General features: G+C 38.1%; 2 protein-coding genes across 2 annotated transcripts in view; one reads left to right on the top strand and one right to left on the bottom strand.

Moving 5' to 3' along the window:
- LOC106099428 (piezo-type mechanosensitive ion channel component) overlaps window positions 1-15,134 on the top strand; it is a 41,395-nt gene extending 26,261 nt beyond the window's left edge. Inside the window, exons 26-52 of the mRNA XM_013277987.1 lie at window positions 191-285; window positions 679-723; window positions 1,361-1,476; window positions 2,339-2,464; window positions 3,218-3,323; window positions 3,750-3,907; window positions 3,989-4,068; window positions 4,818-4,982; window positions 5,555-5,699; window positions 5,998-6,114; window positions 6,192-6,358; window positions 6,790-6,991; window positions 8,143-8,237; window positions 8,496-8,579; window positions 8,710-8,857; window positions 9,212-9,426; window positions 9,953-10,111; window positions 10,509-10,635; window positions 10,791-10,937; window positions 11,015-11,115; window positions 11,392-11,573; window positions 12,011-12,191; window positions 12,618-12,715; window positions 13,186-13,280; window positions 13,366-13,469; window positions 13,894-14,035; window positions 14,470-15,134. Of these exons, the coding sequence (XP_013133441.1) occupies window positions 191-285; window positions 679-723; window positions 1,361-1,476; window positions 2,339-2,464; window positions 3,218-3,323; window positions 3,750-3,907; window positions 3,989-4,068; window positions 4,818-4,982; window positions 5,555-5,699; window positions 5,998-6,114; window positions 6,192-6,358; window positions 6,790-6,991; window positions 8,143-8,237; window positions 8,496-8,579; window positions 8,710-8,857; window positions 9,212-9,426; window positions 9,953-10,111; window positions 10,509-10,635; window positions 10,791-10,937; window positions 11,015-11,115; window positions 11,392-11,573; window positions 12,011-12,191; window positions 12,618-12,715; window positions 13,186-13,280; window positions 13,366-13,469; window positions 13,894-14,035; window positions 14,470-14,613 (3,544 nt within the window). The 3' untranslated portion in view covers window positions 14,614-15,134. The remainder of the gene's footprint in view (window positions 1-190; window positions 286-678; window positions 724-1,360; window positions 1,477-2,338; window positions 2,465-3,217; window positions 3,324-3,749; window positions 3,908-3,988; window positions 4,069-4,817; window positions 4,983-5,554; window positions 5,700-5,997; window positions 6,115-6,191; window positions 6,359-6,789; window positions 6,992-8,142; window positions 8,238-8,495; window positions 8,580-8,709; window positions 8,858-9,211; window positions 9,427-9,952; window positions 10,112-10,508; window positions 10,636-10,790; window positions 10,938-11,014; window positions 11,116-11,391; window positions 11,574-12,010; window positions 12,192-12,617; window positions 12,716-13,185; window positions 13,281-13,365; window positions 13,470-13,893; window positions 14,036-14,469) is intronic.
- A 696-nt stretch (window positions 15,135-15,830) lies between these two features.
- Window positions 15,831-18,107, bottom strand: LOC106099609 (DNA-directed RNA polymerase II subunit RPB2; the record flags this gene model as incomplete). Its single annotated transcript, XM_013278197.1, has 1 exon — window positions 15,831-18,107. A coding segment is annotated over one exon (2,178 nt), but the record flags the coding sequence as incomplete, so codon positions are not given.
- Window positions 18,108-18,113: the final 6 nt, after the last annotated feature.

The raw sequence follows: 18,113 nt of genomic DNA on the forward strand, positions 1-18,113 counted from the left end.
GCCAGCCCCAGCGTGCAGCGCACCTCCCTCATCTCGCAGTCCAGCCGCGCAGAGCCCAACTCTCACCACACCTGTAATTGAACAGACTCTTGTGCACATTTATACATCTAGATGTGATTTAGTGCGTCTATCAATTATGTACACGATTTGATATTCCTCATTGTAAATAATGTAAAGCATCGATCTAAAGTTACGTGTTAAAATGTTATAATGTTGTTTCTATTCATATAGGAAGTGAGTCTGGTCGTGCGACTAGAAGACGCATATTCACTAAGCGACACGAAGGTATAGTCGACATTAACAAAGGGCTGGTGTGGGAACATTTTTGTTATAACGTACTTTTTTTATTTCATGTCCGAGTGATTGTCTTTTAAAGTCTCTTCAAAGTGACGAGGAACAAATTTTTAATATTCCGAACCGAGAAAATTGAGAGAACGTACGTTTTCATGTTTTCGAGGTCCACATTCCTCTAGCGAGCACCTAAATTTCTCTGCAAGTATTAACGTCTTACGTTCAATTGGTATACTAATTCCGCGTCAGGTAGCGCAGCTTGCAATAACTCCGAGCGCGAGGGTGACGTCGACGTAACTTCGCCGCCGATATAATCTAGCAGTAATTTCCCTTGGCTATATCATAATGTGTGAGACTGTAGTGTTGAGCTGTGCATTTTTCTTGTAGCACGAGACAGGCCGCCGTATAAGCCGCCCGCCAGCCATCAGAAGGGTAACGTTCAGTCTCGGATATACTCGCGCTAACATGTACCGTACTAACCATTGAGCTTCTAGGTGATGGTATGTAGGCAAGTCGGATGCATTGTTTTGGCGGGAGCTGTCTTATCCTGACGATTAGCTCGTGGGATCGAAATCAATGTAAAAAAATGTAAATATTCAATGATTTCACGTGTCAAAGAAGACAGAACACGCCCGAGCACTGGCTGCATGTCTGCCGATTGGTCGCTTCTAGGCTTGTTGCACTCGCTGCCATTTTGTCTGTTACTTTGCATGTTTTTGGGCATTTTCTTCTAACCGACAATTTATGTTTACACACACATATTTAACACAGTATTAGAATCTTATAATTATTTATCATAGTATTTTTAATTAAAATTGCTAATTCATTATAGCTATAGTAAAATTAAAATATATTATTATTATTTTTACAAAGATTAAATTTTAAACATATTAAAAAATCTAAATTAATTCAACAAATAAAATAGTATTATTAATTCATTAATTATTTAATTTATAATTAAAGTTTTGTTTAACTGAATTTAATCCAGTTACACTAATTCACATTTGCTTTACAATCCACATTTAATTTACGAATGACTCATTACTGAAGTATTGTTATCTGTATACAGCCGTGCGTTCGGGAGATTACTACATGTTCGATGAATTCGATGACACCGACTTGCACTTGAAAGACGACGATTCAAGTTCCGATGAAGATGCACCTAAAGAAATGGGATTCGGCAAGGTAATTCAAACTAATAAGAAACACATTGGTCATAATTTTATAAGGTTTCTGGAACTTGAAAATCATCACGAAATAGGTTGAAATAAATTAAAAAGACTGTTTTTGTTAACGTTTTTGTACCGTGTAAAGGAACCTTTAATACGTGATGATTTTCAGTTATGGTTATGGTATTTAGCAGACAGTTATGGTTAAAAGATGAGCATGTTTTAAAGGAGTTAATTTTTTTTTATAAGGTTTTGAGGAAGCATGCTCCATTCTTATTGTCTGTTTTAAAGTTAAGAATCATTAAGGAGTGTGAGGTCGACAATGTTTGGGTATAGCTTATAAAATGGTAAACGGGGCTTTAGCTTCGGAGCGCTTCTAGTGACTAACAAAAGCGGTAACTTGCACTGCCTTGTTGTAGCTGACATGTGTTACTTCCAGATGTAATACTTACGATTTTGATCAATTTAAAAATAATTCAGAATATGAGTAAAAACAATAAAGTTGTACCTTTTTGAATAAACTTGTTTTTATAATGTAAAACTAGCTATCGCCCGCGGCTCCGTCGTAGAATTAAAAATAAACAAAAGTGAGTAACCTATGTGTTCTTTCAGACTACCCTCTACGTCTATGCCAAATTTAATCGAGATCCGTTCAGCCATTTAGGCTACAAACTCTAACAAACATCCATCCATCCATCTATACTTTCGCATTTATAATATTAGTAAGATGTAATTGACGAAAAGCACTTTGATTCTGTAAAGTAAAAAGTTAAAAACAAATAGTATATTCAAAATGTAAAGTATCTGGAAGCGACAATGTTGGTGTGTGGGGTGGGTCAGTAAGGGTGGTGGGGAGCGCTTACCGCGTTGCGTTGTAGCTGCTGTCGACGGTGATCAAGTCTGACCTGCGGCGCGCGGTGTCGGCGCGGCGCTCCTCCGCGCCCGCCGCGCGCACCGACAGGCACTTCTCACTCGGCACCTATCCGCACTCCGACCCACATCAGGTACAAGTAACACCTACACTCCCTTTATACCCATCTTAAGATATTAAGCGTAAAAATAGACCCTCTAGGAAAATAATGGCATCGCATTTCAGACACAACTTCACAGAAAGATGATCACACGCTTAAAGTGTTCATTTAAGACTAGTAACATTTTCGAAGCCATTTCAATGTTTTTTTTGTTTATGTTGCTATTGTTTTGCACATTTTCTGAAGTCCTTTTTCAGTAGAAATAAAGTTTTTTTACATCTCAGAGGTATAAGGTTTTACCGCTGTAACAAGAATAGAATATTTTCTATCCAGTATTTTGTAATTGAATTGCGTTCGTCAATAATGGTAAGTGGAATTTGAATTAAATTCGTGTTTATTCTGCATGTTTTTTATGTTGGCTTGCTGCTTCTTTGTTCTTATTAACACAATGCTTACTTTTGTTACTTTTTAAAGTTTTACTCGTGTTTAATCAATATTATTTTTTTTTAAGTTATCATTCTTTGCTCATTTATGTTATTTCATAACATTAATTTGCCTACATTATTCAATTAATATTATTTTACTTCGATGAATAAACGTATGACAACAAAGAATAATATTGTTTTTTTCCAAATTTACTTTCATAATCTCTGATTTATTAACTGTTAATCAAATATATACAAATATACTTCTTTCACTTTCTTACTTGTATAAACACCGAGAAATTGTGTACTTTCTTGGTCTAATAATACTTATTTTATTGTTATTGTATTGTTTTTATGGTAGCTTCGCACGCGGTCGCCGTCGGGCGCGGACATGTCGGATCGCGATGACGAACTTTCCGATAGAGACCGTCAGCCCTCGGAAATAGATGACTACGGAGTGATGCCAGGTATGAAACCACTCAAATATGTTGACCATCAAAATATGGTAACAAATTTTTGTAATAGCTTATCGAGAACACTGTTAAATACATTAAATTTAAAAAAATGACTAGATTTTTCGCCCGCGACTTTGTCCGCGGGAAATTTATATAAACACTTTATGAGTACTTTGTGTTCTTCCAGACTATAATCCACATCTAAGCCAAATTTAAGCGATATTTGTAGATCCGTTTTGTATATACTTCTAAATTTCCGCATTTCATATTATTAAGAACGAAGTAAGATAGTACTTCTTTTTTTATAGGGATTTTATTTCCTTAGAACACATCAGCCCCATAATTGGTACTTCTTTACAACTGTTTCCATCTTTTAACTTCCTTAGATAAATAAGTAAGTATGAATTTAAATGTTTGTATGGTATTTATGGCAAACAGAGAAAGAATCATCCCTTGAGAAGCTGTACACGTACATGCGGACGGCGTGGGCGTTCATCTCTAGCCTGCTGGTCTCGCTGACGAGGCATCTCATGAAGTATTCCCGGGATTACCGCTACGTTTCAAAAACACTCTCTGTCGAGAAGAAAAAGCTTAAGGTATTATCTTGCTTCTATTTTTCATTTATAGCCTGACCAGATATATTATCGCTATATGTATATATGTATGTACTGTTTTAGGAAAAGGAAGGCTTCGGTATCGGACTCCGAGAGGGATCTCAAATGATATGGGAGCCGTTGCCGGAAACTTTAGCCCATCAGTAAGTGTTTATTATTAATATTTGCACGTTTAGATAGCTCTTAGAGATAACTACTATAATTACTAGACTAGACTTTTGTTGAACTAAGCTGACTTGTAGTGCTGTTTTTAATTGATTGATTTTAAATGGAATGTTTTAAGAAATCTCTTATAGATGACTGTTTGATTCCATAGACTATTAGAGGCTGTAGTATTTTAGGAGCATGTAGCTTTGGATTTAAAAGATCATAGTATGGAGTTTAGTATTGTAGTGTTAAGTGATAGCAATAGTTTTTATTTCCGCACGCCGCGTAGTATGCCAGAGGAGAGGGAGCACTCCGACCAACGTCTGCAGGTGCCCTCTGTCGAGATGGGGTTTGTATTACGCTTTTATTAACGCATGGTTAATATCGTACCAATTAGATACTAGATTAAATAAAAAATAAACCTTATTACAAATTTGTATTAAAATCATACTGGATTTCTCTGGTTTCATTGTTTATGGTCGTTGGATCATTTAACTCATCGTAGGTTTATGGCAATTAGAATATAATTACGCATAACTAGCACACGTCATTAGATGCATGCACAGGGAACGCATTAACGATTAATATAAATTAAAACTGGCAAGAGATAACTCGAGAAACGACTGTAAAATGGGCACACATTTGAAAATATAACTCAAAGTAACCTTTCTGAATTTATTAAAAAAAAGACAAAATAGAAGTTAAAAATACGGTTGAAATATAGAGAATGGTGGGGTATTTACAGTCGTAAATTAAGCGAAATAAGCGTGCCGGAGATCCGCATTCTGGCGCCGAGTATGGAGCGCGGCCTGGACGCCAGCCCGCCGCGCCCCGCCTCGCCCGCCTCGCCCGCGCCTTCGGACGACACCTCCGAACACGAGAGCGCGTTTAGCTTACAGACTACCGAAAGGTTTACTGAATCGATGGTTCTAATGGAATTTACGACACAACTTTTAACATCTATCATTCTAGAGATCTAAAAGTAATCGTTACAATTAAAAAAACAACTACTGCTACGAGTATTTTCGAGTCATATAAATCCTGGTAACATTGTGAATATGTCCGAAATTCCATTGGATGAAATAAATGTCGTCGCTTGATATGAGCTTGCTTTCTTGTTTTTTCTTCTTTTATATTTTTCTTTTTCTCACATCTTCATTATTTTAACTATCATTGTCGAGTAAGTATTTTACTTATGGCTATAATTTATTATATTTTGTATACTTTTGGAGATTGGAATTTAACAGTACATTTTTCACCTCAGATCTATTATATTTTTCTTCTTCCACTTCCTTTATCTATTCTGAATGATAAAGATGTTGTTTATTATCTATGTTTCTATGTTTTTCACATTATTTTTAAATCTCTTTCAGCAATATCTTGCGGCATTTGTTCGATATATTGGTGTGTTATAGCACGTTGCATCTTTGGTATTGTATGACTGTTTTGAAGTAGGATTATTGAATATTGGTGTAATTTCAGCAAGGACGTGACTACGTTGGAAGAGCAAGATGACTCGATGTTTAAACAAGATAAGTCGCCCATTTTACATCTCGCCTACGCGCTGTGGTATGCGGTGCTCGCCCATACAGACATCGTTTGCTATATCATGGTTTTTATAAACCAGGTACGCATGTTATTTCACTATAATAATTATATCAAACTAGCATTCGCCCGCGACTCTATCCGTAAGGAATTAAAAAAACAAAAGTCAGTAGCCTATGTGTTCTTCCACGCTATCCTCTACATCTATGCCAAATTCCATCGAGATCCATTCAGCAGTTTAGGTTACAAACATCCATCCATTCATTTAAAATATTAGTAAGATTTCATCTGCGATTTTTTTTTCAAACCCTTGTCCAGGACAAGATTCAGACTACAGAATCGTTGTAGTTAAGCAATTTTTTTGTTTTTTTTTATTATAGATTCAATCTGCGACGATCCTCTCTATCCCGTTGCCGCTTATGGTGTTCTTGTGGGGAACAGTTACTATACCACGACCTACCAAAACATTCTGGGTTACATTAATTGCTTATACGGAGGTAATTTTTTTTATATTTTTTTTATTAAAACTGAATTTAATTCAGAAATATGTACTAATTCATATTTTTGTTTGTAGGTTATCGTGCTCATAAAGAGTATGTTCCAATTCGAGATCCTACCGTGGAACCAGAAGGCGATCCCGGCCAACATGCCCTTCACCGCGCCGCGCATTATCGGCATTGAGAGGAAATATAACTACGCACTTTACGACCTGTTGCTCCTGCTTATCATATTTTTGCATAGGTAGCTATGACCATATAAAAGTATTGGTTTGTTTGTTTGCGTCAATCTGAGAAAGTAAAAATGTTTTTTGAATGACTTCTTTTGCATTTGGTAGTTTAAATATTAAATAAGGTTTTTACACTATTTATCAGCCAGTGTTAAATAGCCTGCGATTCCTTCAGAAAGAAATTAAAATGCCCTATATGTTCAACCAAACTGCAATCTCTACATGTATAAATTCCATCGAAATCAGCCGTTTAGGCTACGAACTAACATCCATTCTTCCATCTTAACTTTTGCATCTATAATATCAGTAAGATTAGTAAAATTACACCTTGAATCTGAGGATCTAGTGTCGGCGCTAGTATTGTATGTTATATACATTTTCACAGATATACATCCATTGTTTTGTTAGTAAATGTGAAGTTAGTACAGTTATTGCGCGTGTGCAGGTTCATGCTGAAGTCGCTGGGGCTGTGGAAGGAGTCGTCGCCGGAGCTGGAGCTGCGCGAGGACGCGCAGTACGCGCTGAGTGCGGACGACACGCGGCTGGTGGTGGAGGGGCGCGGCGCGGACGTCGGCCGCAAGTACCTGCGTCTGCACGACCGCACCGCACCGTTAGTACACCGACACATTAACAACCACCATACGTCCGTCATTTCTTGTGAGCGCTCTGTACTGTCATTTGTATTTTGGGATTTGTAATGCCCCACATAGCTTCAAGGAGACTAAGACCTACAAGATGTACTGTACTTATTTACGCAGCATACGTATGTTCTTCTGATTGCCTATGTTAGTCAGTGATAACGTAGCTTATAAGTAAAATTTTTGAATTTTGAAATTAATTGATGGAGGAGGAGACGCACATAAAGAGGACATTTCCCCTTCCTATGCAGCTCATCCACCGTCCAATCCACTTTCCTTCCCATCCTTTCCTCTAAGAAAAGGGTGGAAAGGGAAAGGGACTAAAATTAGGCCTGTTTTCTGTGTGGTCGTGGTATTACACCGGGCGAGCTGGCCCATTCGTGCAAAGATGTTAAAGCGGGCTCTACCGCTGTAAAATATATTTTTTTCTCTTCATAATATTAGTATAGGTGTGTGAATGATAAAAAAAGTGTAAGTAAAATGTGTGTGAGGAATTGTGTGGTGTTAGACAGCGGTTTATGCCTATTTCGGGGACCAGACAGTGGTGTGCGCGCGGCGCGGCTGCGGGAGGCGCTGGCGGCGCTGGCGGCGCGGCGCTCGCGGGAGGCTCGCGAACACGAGCGCGAACATGAACACACCACAAACGTCGACTACGACGTGCACGTTCGCATGCGCGTTCGCAACCGCTACTCGCGCCTCTCGCCGCGCTTCGTGCGCATGCTCTGGACAAGGCGCAACTCTTCTCGATTGTATTATTTAAATTCACTTGTATTATTATGTATTTGTATGTTCCTGTTGTATTTAATTGATTTGTAGTGTTGAATATTTGTATTTATTTATTAAGTAGTTATAAGTAACATAGTAAATAAAGTACTTATAAGTATACTAATATATTGAATAAGTATTTCTGTAGCTAAGTAGTTTAGTAACTTAAATTAGCAAATTCTATTGTACATTAATGTCGCCTAAGACAAGTGCAAGCCTAATTCATTTTAATGAATTAAATAAACAATACGCGGTAGTTACTGAAGTAGTACATGGTGTATCGACGTAAAAAAGTGAAACCTGTTTGTAGGGCAGTGGAGGGTAATGCGGAGGCGGGCGAGGGCGGGGGCGGGGGCGGGGGCGGGGGCGGGGGCGGCGCGGGGCCGGCGGGGCAGGCGAGCAGCCTGGCCATCAGTGCGGTGCCGGAACTGGACGAGCAGCAGGAGGAGGAGGCAGGGCCTTCCAAACCTCCGGACGACGACCACTACAAGTAAATTGACATACACACAATGAAAACAACAATATGGCTCCTATATGGCTCTTATCATCTCACTAGCTTTCGCCCGCGACTCCGTCCGCGTGAAATTGAAAAAAAAACAAAACCAAGTACCCTATCATATCAGACTATCCTCTACATCTATGTCACATTTTATTGAAAAAAACTATAACAAACACCTATCCTTTCGCATTTATAATAATTGTATGATTAAGTTACAATTTAAAAAAAATAAAACATTTCTGTTTTCAGAGTAAACGATGATGAGCCCATAATCGCTGTGACGACGACATTAGAAGATACATACAAACATTATCCACAAGTATTGTTACTATCGTAAGTATCGTATTATCCCATACTCTTAACGAAGGATTACTAAAGCATTAAGATTTCGTCTACTTGACTACTTTGGCATTTGGTAGTAAAAACGAGAGTTTATTTTTCTTTTTTGTTTTTTTTTTTTCAGTTTCAAACGCTACTTGCGACCGACGCAGCGCTTCTTCAAGCGCATGCTGGCGCCGGGCGCGCGCGTCACCGCGGACGTGTACGCGTACATGTTCCTATGCGACTTTCTTAACTTCCTAGTTGTTATATTCGGCTTTGCTGCTTTTGGGGTACGGTTTGTCATGTTTTTACCTATTTTTGATATATGTGAATTTTAAAATGTCTTACTTATATCATAAATGGGAATATTTTGTGGGATGGATGGCAATTGATCATGCAATTTTTTTTAATCTTGCGCGGACAGAGTCGTGGGCGATAACTAGTCATTTATATTTATTAGTTAACAGAAATTAAACAGACAGACAAACAAAAATTTTTTAAATGCGATTTTCGTTATCAGCAACGTTGATACATCTTCCCGAAATCTGGAATTTTTATTTCGATATTACAGGCATTCCAATTTTTGTTATATGTGTATATAGAAGATATAAGTAATTAGCAGTAATGTCGGTCGCGTTGCGCAGACGCACCAGGGCGACGGCGGCGTGCAGGCGTACCTGGAGGAGAACAAGGTGCCCATCCCGTTCCTGGTGATGCTGATCCTGCAGTTCGCGCTGATCGTCATCGACCGCGCGCTCTACCTGCGCAAGTTCATGCTCGGCAAGATCCTCTTCCAGTACGCGCTCATCATCGGCGTGCACGTCTGGATGTTCTTTGTGCTGCCCTTCATCACTGAAAGGTATATGCCTAGAAGAAGTAGTAGTTGGCCTATGGTTTCCGCAACTCTTCTTACGTGAGGACAGGTTATGGATTACTCCAACCAATAAGTAACAAACAAGATGTACGTTGGAAATATGGCTAATGGGTTTTCCGCTTTTTAATTAATTTTTAAAGTCTGACCAGAAATATAAACCCTTGCCATATTGCGGATAAAACTAATTCCTTTAAATGTAAGAAAGTGATGTGTCAAAGAACCAGGTTAGTTTAGTCTATATATTTTAGAAATGTATAGACTAGATATAGGGAACATAATTTTTCACCGGTAACTTTGTAGGGTAATATCTCAATGGCAAATTTGACACTGACAATGACAAGTTTCTTCGTGTTTGAATTATTTATTTATTTGCGATTGAGATCGGACACCAGGTAGCGCTAGTGAGGTTACGAGAAAAATGTTTCTAGTGTCAAATATGCTTACTATATATATTTGAATCTCTTTGGACCCAGACGAAGAATTTTTCGTCTTCAAGGTTGTTGTGTTTCAGGACGTTCAACGCGCTGCTGCCGCCGCCGATGTGGTACATGGTGAAGTGCGTGTACCTGCTGCTGTCGGCCTACCAGATCCGCTGCGGCTACCCGCGCCGCATCATCGGCAACTTCCTCTGCAAGTCCTACCACTTCCTCAACATGATCTTCTTCAGAGGGTCAGTACACTATCATGTAATATATCATGCTTTGTCTACTGATGATCTAGGGGGACCCCACCCCTTTAATATTGACCGTTTCCATACAGATATGGATAATGTGGACGATGTAATATTTTGTTTTTAGATTTTTTAATCCTCAAAGGGGAGGGGCGAATCGCCCCGCCTACTTTCTCTTGTAATACCCACGCAGGTCAAAGAGTCAAGAATTTCAAAGCCTAAAAACTTATTTTATTTTCATTGAATTTTAATAATAAGAAAATAATTTATTTCGGATATTAAAGGTCCATAAAGCGTTAGTGTGGACTTACAAACTAATTGTTATAAAAACGTATCAGTATTACATATTTTTTCCATGTCTAGTTAAAACTTGATTTTTATTGCATGTTTGTTGTAGTTTTATGGCGGTGCCATTCGTGTTCGAGCTGCGCACGTTGATGGATTGGATCTGGACGGACACCTCCATGACGCTGCTGGACTGGCTCAAGATGGAGGATATATTCGCTAGCGTTTTCCTACTCAAGGTATTTAGCAATGTGCAAATAATAGTTACAAAAGTCACCAGCTAACGCTATTTGTAAGCGTTATTTAATTCTGTAATTTTCTCAAAAATATACTATGTAATGATTAAAATAACAGCTGCTAAAATTAATTAAAAAACCAACGTTATTGTAATCAGTGTTCGCGGTACGTGGAGGACGAGTTCCCGCAGCCGCGCGGCGTCAAGAAGTCCAGCACCTCCAAGTACCTGCTGGGCGGCGGAGTGCTCGCCTTCGTCATCGCCATCATATGGTTCCCACTCGTCTTCTTCGCCTTCGGAAACTCTGTGAGCATCTCATATTTAATTAACACACTGTTTTATGAGTTTTCTAATGAAAATCTGTTTATTTTTCCTGTTTAAAGGTCGGTCAACCAAACCCTCCCACCGATGTGACTGTCAAGATCCGCATTGGACCTTTCCTGCCTGTCTACCAGATGTCGGCACAGTCCCACAACATTGATATGTAATTTTCACTCGTTTGTACTTAAATTACTACATTAAAAATCTGACTATAATTGGCTTAACCATCGCTCCTACTCTTTACAGTGATTAGCAAGAAATCATACTAATGTTATAACTGCCAAAGATGGATGTTTGTTACAGTTTGTAGCCTGAACTGATGTCTACGAAATTTGGTATAGATGTAGCATAGTCTGGAAAAACACATAGGCTATTCACATTTTTAATGTCACGCGGACGTAGTCGCGGGCGTAAGTTAGTCTTGAATATTTATTTCCAGCTATTCAGAACAAGACTACACTCAGCTGAGCAACCTGTACGCGCGCGACCGCACCGCGCAGACCTTCCTCTCCAACTACATGTACAACGACGTGGCCGTCATCACCATCAACCCCAACTCCACCATGAAGTGGGAGATCTCGCCCCCCGAGCTGGCGCGCCTCGAGCGCGAGGCGGCCTCCAGTGAGTACCGCACGTCACCAGATCACTATACGTCCCCACCAAGGGGTCCGAGTCTACCCTCGGAGTCTAAGTGTAACTTTATGCTTTATTATATTAGTATGGATACTTTTTTCAATGTACGTAAAATTTCCGTCTAAGTCGATATGTACATAAGTAAAAATTTAAGATTTTTTTTTTTCAAAAAATGACTAATTATTTCTGAATAATTATTGCATTTTTGGCTGTCTGAAAATCATCATACTAGACTAGACTTATAGATAGCATAAATACTAGGATTTTTTAACCGGCTTCGCAATGTATATCTATTTCGTTATCAATTCCATCGGTTTATTAGGTTCTAATATTAAGTACGTTTTTGCATAATGTATATAGCATTACATATACATTTTTATCGTTTATTGTAACACATTATTCTAACAATATACGGACGTTATCAGACTCGTCACTGACTGTGAAGTTCACATACGTGATAACGCACCCGAGCAACAACGCGCAGAACCCGCCCACCATGGAGGACAGCCGCGAGGTGGCGCTGCCCGCGCTCGTCGCCGGCAGGCCCAACCCCGAGCGCGACACCCTGCTGCAGCTGCTCACCGGCACCTCGCCCCCCGACACCTGGTAACATCACCTACACCCTCCACCTACCACTTCCACCCTCCACCTCCTAACACCTCCACCTATTGCCTCTACCACCTGCTACCAGTTTCAAGTGAAAAGGCTCGAATCACCGATTCACATTATATGAAATGAATTATTAACGAATTCCGAGGCGAATCTGGACCAGTTCGCAACCTTAAAGCGGGCACACACCTTTGACTAAACTATCGCACAACAGTTGTGCGATTGTCGTTTGTCGATTGTTCCGCAGCAAATTCAATTGTTTAGTTGCACAACTAAAATGTGTCTGTGTCTGTCTTTATCAGTTATGACTGTGTATTTAAATGGAGTTTAAGTATTCGGCCGTGACGTATTATCCTCTTTAACTTGTTTGTGCGAAACAAAAAGAACGTTCGAAAAATAAAATCGAGTGTTTGATTTTTTCAGGTTACACGTGAAGACTCTCTTCCCGAAATTCGTTAAAGTCTTCAACAAAGGTGCAGCGAAGCCTGCGTATCAGCTGATGCCACCCACCACTGATGATGGTAAATGATAAAAAAAGAAACTTGATTTATTAACTATTTTTAATAAAAATAATATAAAAAGACTGTAGAAATAATGATTTTTTAACGATGTTTCATTTTAATTCATTGAATCATTTTAATTTAATGGGTCATTTTAATTTAATGATCTATTTTAATTTAATTATTCATTTTAATTTAATGATCTATTTTAATTTAATTATTCATTTTAATTTAATGACTTATTTTAATTTAATGATTCATTTTAATTTAATGATTTATTTTAATTTAATGATTCACTTTAATTTAATGATTTATTTTCATTTAATGATTTATTTTAATTTAATAATTTATTTCAATTTAATGGTTCATTTTAATTTAATGATTTATTTTAATTTAATGATTTAATTTAATTTATTGATTCATTTTGATTTAATGATTTATTTTAATTTAATGATTCATTTTAGTTTAATGGTTTATTTTGATGGTGACAGACGAGAACGCGCGCCTGTACCGCAACGTGGAGCTGCGGCTGGAGCGCGACGGCAGCGCCATGTACTGGCGCGTGCGCGAGGCCTGCGAGACCAGGGCACGTATTATTGCACTCATTATTAATGAATAACAATATAACTAAGTATATTTTTAAATATAAAATTGTAATTTTAAATCTATAGGACCCGATGGCGTCAATACCAATGAATAATTGCGACATGCTCGTCATGTACACATTCAACGACAAGCTGTTCCCAGAGACGCTCAATTTCATATCCGCCGGCGGGTGAGTCAACTTTAAGACATGTTGTTACATTTACTGCGGAAATGTATCTATTTATTGCTTTAAACGTACTGTAATATGTACAGGGATATAGAAACATTTCAAAAAACTATTTTTACTTAAACTAAAAAATAGATACACATAAAAATGATTCCAAACTTAAAAAATCTATACTAACATTATAATGAGTTAAGATTTTTATTTTTGTATGTAATTAAATTACTCAAAATCTACTGGGCCGATTTCAAAAATTCTTTCACCAATGAAAAGCTACATTATTAGTGAGTAACATAGTTATTTTTTATTTTTTAAGTTTTTAGTCTTTTTTTAATTCAACAAACGACGACAAGCGAACGAAGTTACTAGCCACAGCTAGTAACTATATACTTTGTTTCAAATAAGTTTTTTTAATGTAATATGTGTTCAGTATAATCGGACTGTACACGACGTTCGTGTTCCTGGCGTCGCGCGTGCTGCGCGGCTTCTTCTCCGGCATCTACACCAAGATCATGTTCGACGACCTGCCCAACGTGGACCGCGTGCTGCAGCTCTGTCTAGACATATACCTTGTATGTAACCTCACACCGCCTCACACCTCACATCACCCCACACCAACTCTCATCACCTCACACCACTTGACACTCCTCACATCACACCATACCACTTAACACCATCTTACATCACACCACACCACTTCACACCACCTCATATAACCTCACACCACCTCATGTAACCTCACACCAACTCTCATTACCTCACATAATATACTGATCGGTCATAAAACAATCAAGATGTTCACTTCATGTGTATTAATTATCACTTCTTACCATACGAATACAATAAGATCACTTTCTCAGTCTTAAGATTCCTCATACAAAAATCAATCAACAATTCTTTGTTTTTCTAATAGACTACAGTTAACGAATTCTTTCTTAAAAATATGCATACACTAGGAAAAGACATATTATTATAGATTTTAACATTTGTTTTATTATATATCCAGGTGCGTGAAGCGCTCGAATTAGCGCTAGAAGAAGACTTGTTCGCGAAACTGGTGTTCCTGTATCGCTCGCCGGAGACCATGATAAAGTGGACGCGGCCCAAGGAGGAGCCCGACGACCAGCGAGCGCTGCCCGCCTCGCGCTGACACTATGACACCCCACTGACACCCCATGACACCCTGTAAGATAACCTGTCATAGTCGAGTAAGCGGAACACATGATTGCCGTCGATATACTTTCCTGCCACAACATGCGAAAATACATTTTTTATATTTAAGACTACGGAGTATTGGACGTTACGTTGCACTTTATGGATCGTTTTGGATAGATACGTAAGTTGTACAGTAAGGGATAGTTAGGTTACTTAAGAGTAATAGCGGTGCTTTGAAGTTCCAGCCTCTTTACAAATTATCGTGGGCAAATCAATTATAGCATATAGCACACTCACATCACTGTTTACAACCGCTCTCCTCTCCGCGATCAACATTATTTATTTCTAGTACTTAATTGTTTATTTTTAACATTTTATAATTATATGAACTTTTTATACGCTCTCTTAGGTAATTTTAAATTAAAATTACTATAGAAATATACATATAAATGACTGCAACAGCTTGTAAAATGGACTGAGTGGCATTTTTAATCTTTTATACTAAGAGCGCTTAGTCAATTATGTGTAACTCGCACTTCATAATGCAAATTATTTATAGTTCCTTTATCAAGTTAAGTCATCCGCTATTTATTAGTCTCGTGAATGTATGTAAATCAAAGAAGTACATATAAAATTATCTATTTTAAGATAATAGTATATTTTGATGAATGCTTGTTATTTACCCAAGTATCAAACTTTTGCCTTATACCAAGTGGAGATTTGATAGTCATAAGGTAATCGTTGTTTTTTCATGAAGTTTGATTACAATAAGGTGCAGTTTTATTTCCTGGATGTATTAAATTATAAATATATTTTATTCATGTTATCAAATGTCCTATTTATTGTAACTGTTGTACTGCTTTTTTAAATCTATTTACCTCAATTCTATGCAGAATTAGGAATGCCTCTTGTCATGTCTGTATTCATTAAAAGTTGTTAATAAACATTAATATACTGTGATTTAAAAATACAATTAAAACTACATGTTAACTCTTCTATTTAGATAATGCTTTAGTTAAAGGAACAATATGTTATGAATTCTACAAATGTATTTTAATTACATAAAAAGGAAGTGAATGAATTTGATTTGACAAATGAGGCATTCTAATTGCTATAGATATAAATTAATTATGAAGTTTAGTGTAGGATTTTGTATTGTAATTGTTGTATTAAGCTGCATTTAATGTCAGTTTGTGATAATAAAAATCATGATAAAATTTTAAAAATTTTATTGGTTATACATCCCATAAACTTACATAGATAACTTAGATTTTAGTTTAACACCATCAGGGATTGTTTTCGGTAGGTAACTTAGTTTACTACCATCAATCTTGGTGCTATGTTCATAGACATGAGCTCTTGGAAAAGCAACTTGGCGGCGTAGGGCAACCTCACTTGGGATATCTGAGTTTTATTTTTACAGCCTTTGCATTCAAATGTATTATTCCTTAAGTTTGCAATGGCTATCAATCCGCAGAAGTTGCAAACGTGTATACGATAAGGATCGGACACTTCAAAGAGCCGCTCTCTCAGAAACTGGGCGGCGCCGTGCGCTATCTGACAATCGCGCTCCATCTCACCGAAACGTAGACCGCCATCGCGAGCTCTCCCCTCCATAGGCTGTCTCACCAAAATTTGCACAGGTCCTCGGGCTCTGGAATGGATTTTGTCATCTACCATGTGCTTAAGACGTTGGTAATATGTTGGCCCTAAGAAAACTTGAGCATTTATTTTGCGGCCAGTGTGGCCATTGTACATAACTTCATTGCCACGTAGGTGGTAGCCATATTCTTGTAACAGCGACGATATTTTCTGCACATTTACAGCATCATTAAAAGGCGTGGCATCACCAATTTCTCCTTTATTGGATGAAACTTTACCCTGAATGCACTCGATCAAGTGACCAATTGTCATACGAGATGGAATAGCGTGTGGGTTAATAATAATATCAGGCGTAATTCCTTCACAAGTAAATGGCATATCTTCTTGCCTGTATTGGATTCCGCAGGTCCCCTTTTGACCGTGACGTGAAGCGAACTTATCCCCAATTTGAGGAATGCGTACTGAGCGAACGCGTATTTTGCAAAATTTATAACCTTCGCTGTTCAGTGTTACCATAACTTGATCAACAATTCCAGTTTCACTGTTTCGCAAAAATGTCGAAGCATCACGTTTTGTATAGCGTCTTGTTGTGCCTTCGAGCTCATCATCATTTTCAGGTAATGTTATTGTCTTTCCAATGACGACATCATCGCCGGAAACTCGAATTCCTGGCGCAATAATACCATCGTCATCTAATTTATCATACAAGGCATTTCTCATTCCTTGGCATGTTTGTCTTGTAGGCTTTTCAAATTGTTCCTCTTGATCACCAAGCCTTTTTGATTCGGAATCTTTATATGATCGGTAAAACACAGACCTAAAGAATCCTCTTTCGACAGCAGACGCATTTAAAATAACACTGTCCTCTTGATTGTATCCTGTGTAACATAGGATAGCAACAATTGAATTAATACCTGCTGGCAATTCTCGGAAACGTAGGTATTCCATGGATCGTGTGGTGACCAAGGGCTTGTGTGGATAGTAGAGAACATGAGCCAGTGTATCCATTCTCACATGGAAATTAGTAATATAGACACCCATGGCTTGTTTACCCATAGCACTTTGATATGTATTTCTTGGACTTTGATTGTGATCTGGGAATGGAATAATAGATGCACAAACACCCAAAATCATAGCTGGATGAATTTCACAATGTGTGTATGTTGAACAGTAAGCATATTCTTTAACTTGTGCTAAATCATCAGGGCTCATGGCGATCATTACAGTTTCTTCTTCCAATGTATCGATATATTCAACTACACCACTGGCTACTAAATTTTGCCATCCGTAATTATTATAATCTCTTTCTTTAAGATGATCAATATGTTTCTTCTTTAATAGTAAAGCTCCATTCTCAACTATGAGTAAGGGTCTGCAAATTCTTCCTGCATCTGTATATATTCTTATTTCACGATCTCTTATGTCACGGATCATACTGACTTCAGATACAATGATGTCCATCTGGCGTCTAAGTTTTCTTAATGTAGCCATCAGTTGCTCAGGATCTCTATGAATACCAACCCAACATCCATTTACAAATATTTTTGTTGCATCTGCAATAGCTGATGGAGCAATTTCTTCCAAATTTTCCATAGACCACTCCTCCAAGAACTCTAAGATCGGAGATGGTTGGCTTCCTACCGAAATATATGCCATTAAAGCCAAATTTTTCACCAAGCCTACAGCTGCACCTTCTGGAGTTTCTGCAGGACAAATCATACCCCACAATGTGTTGTGTAATTGACGGGGTTTAGCCAATTTACCATCTCTACCTATTGGTGAATTAACACGTCTCAAATGGGACAGTGTAGAAGCAAAAGTTAATCTGTTTAATACTTGGGATACCCCTGCTCTTGCTTGATGAGCTTTCTTTTGATCTCCCCAATTACCTGT

This window comes from Papilio polytes, unplaced genomic scaffold (genome assembly GCF_000836215.1).
Source record: "Papilio polytes unplaced genomic scaffold, Ppol_1.0 DF824102.1, whole genome shotgun sequence".
NCBI lineage: Eukaryota > Metazoa > Arthropoda > Insecta > Lepidoptera > Papilionidae > Papilio > Papilio polytes.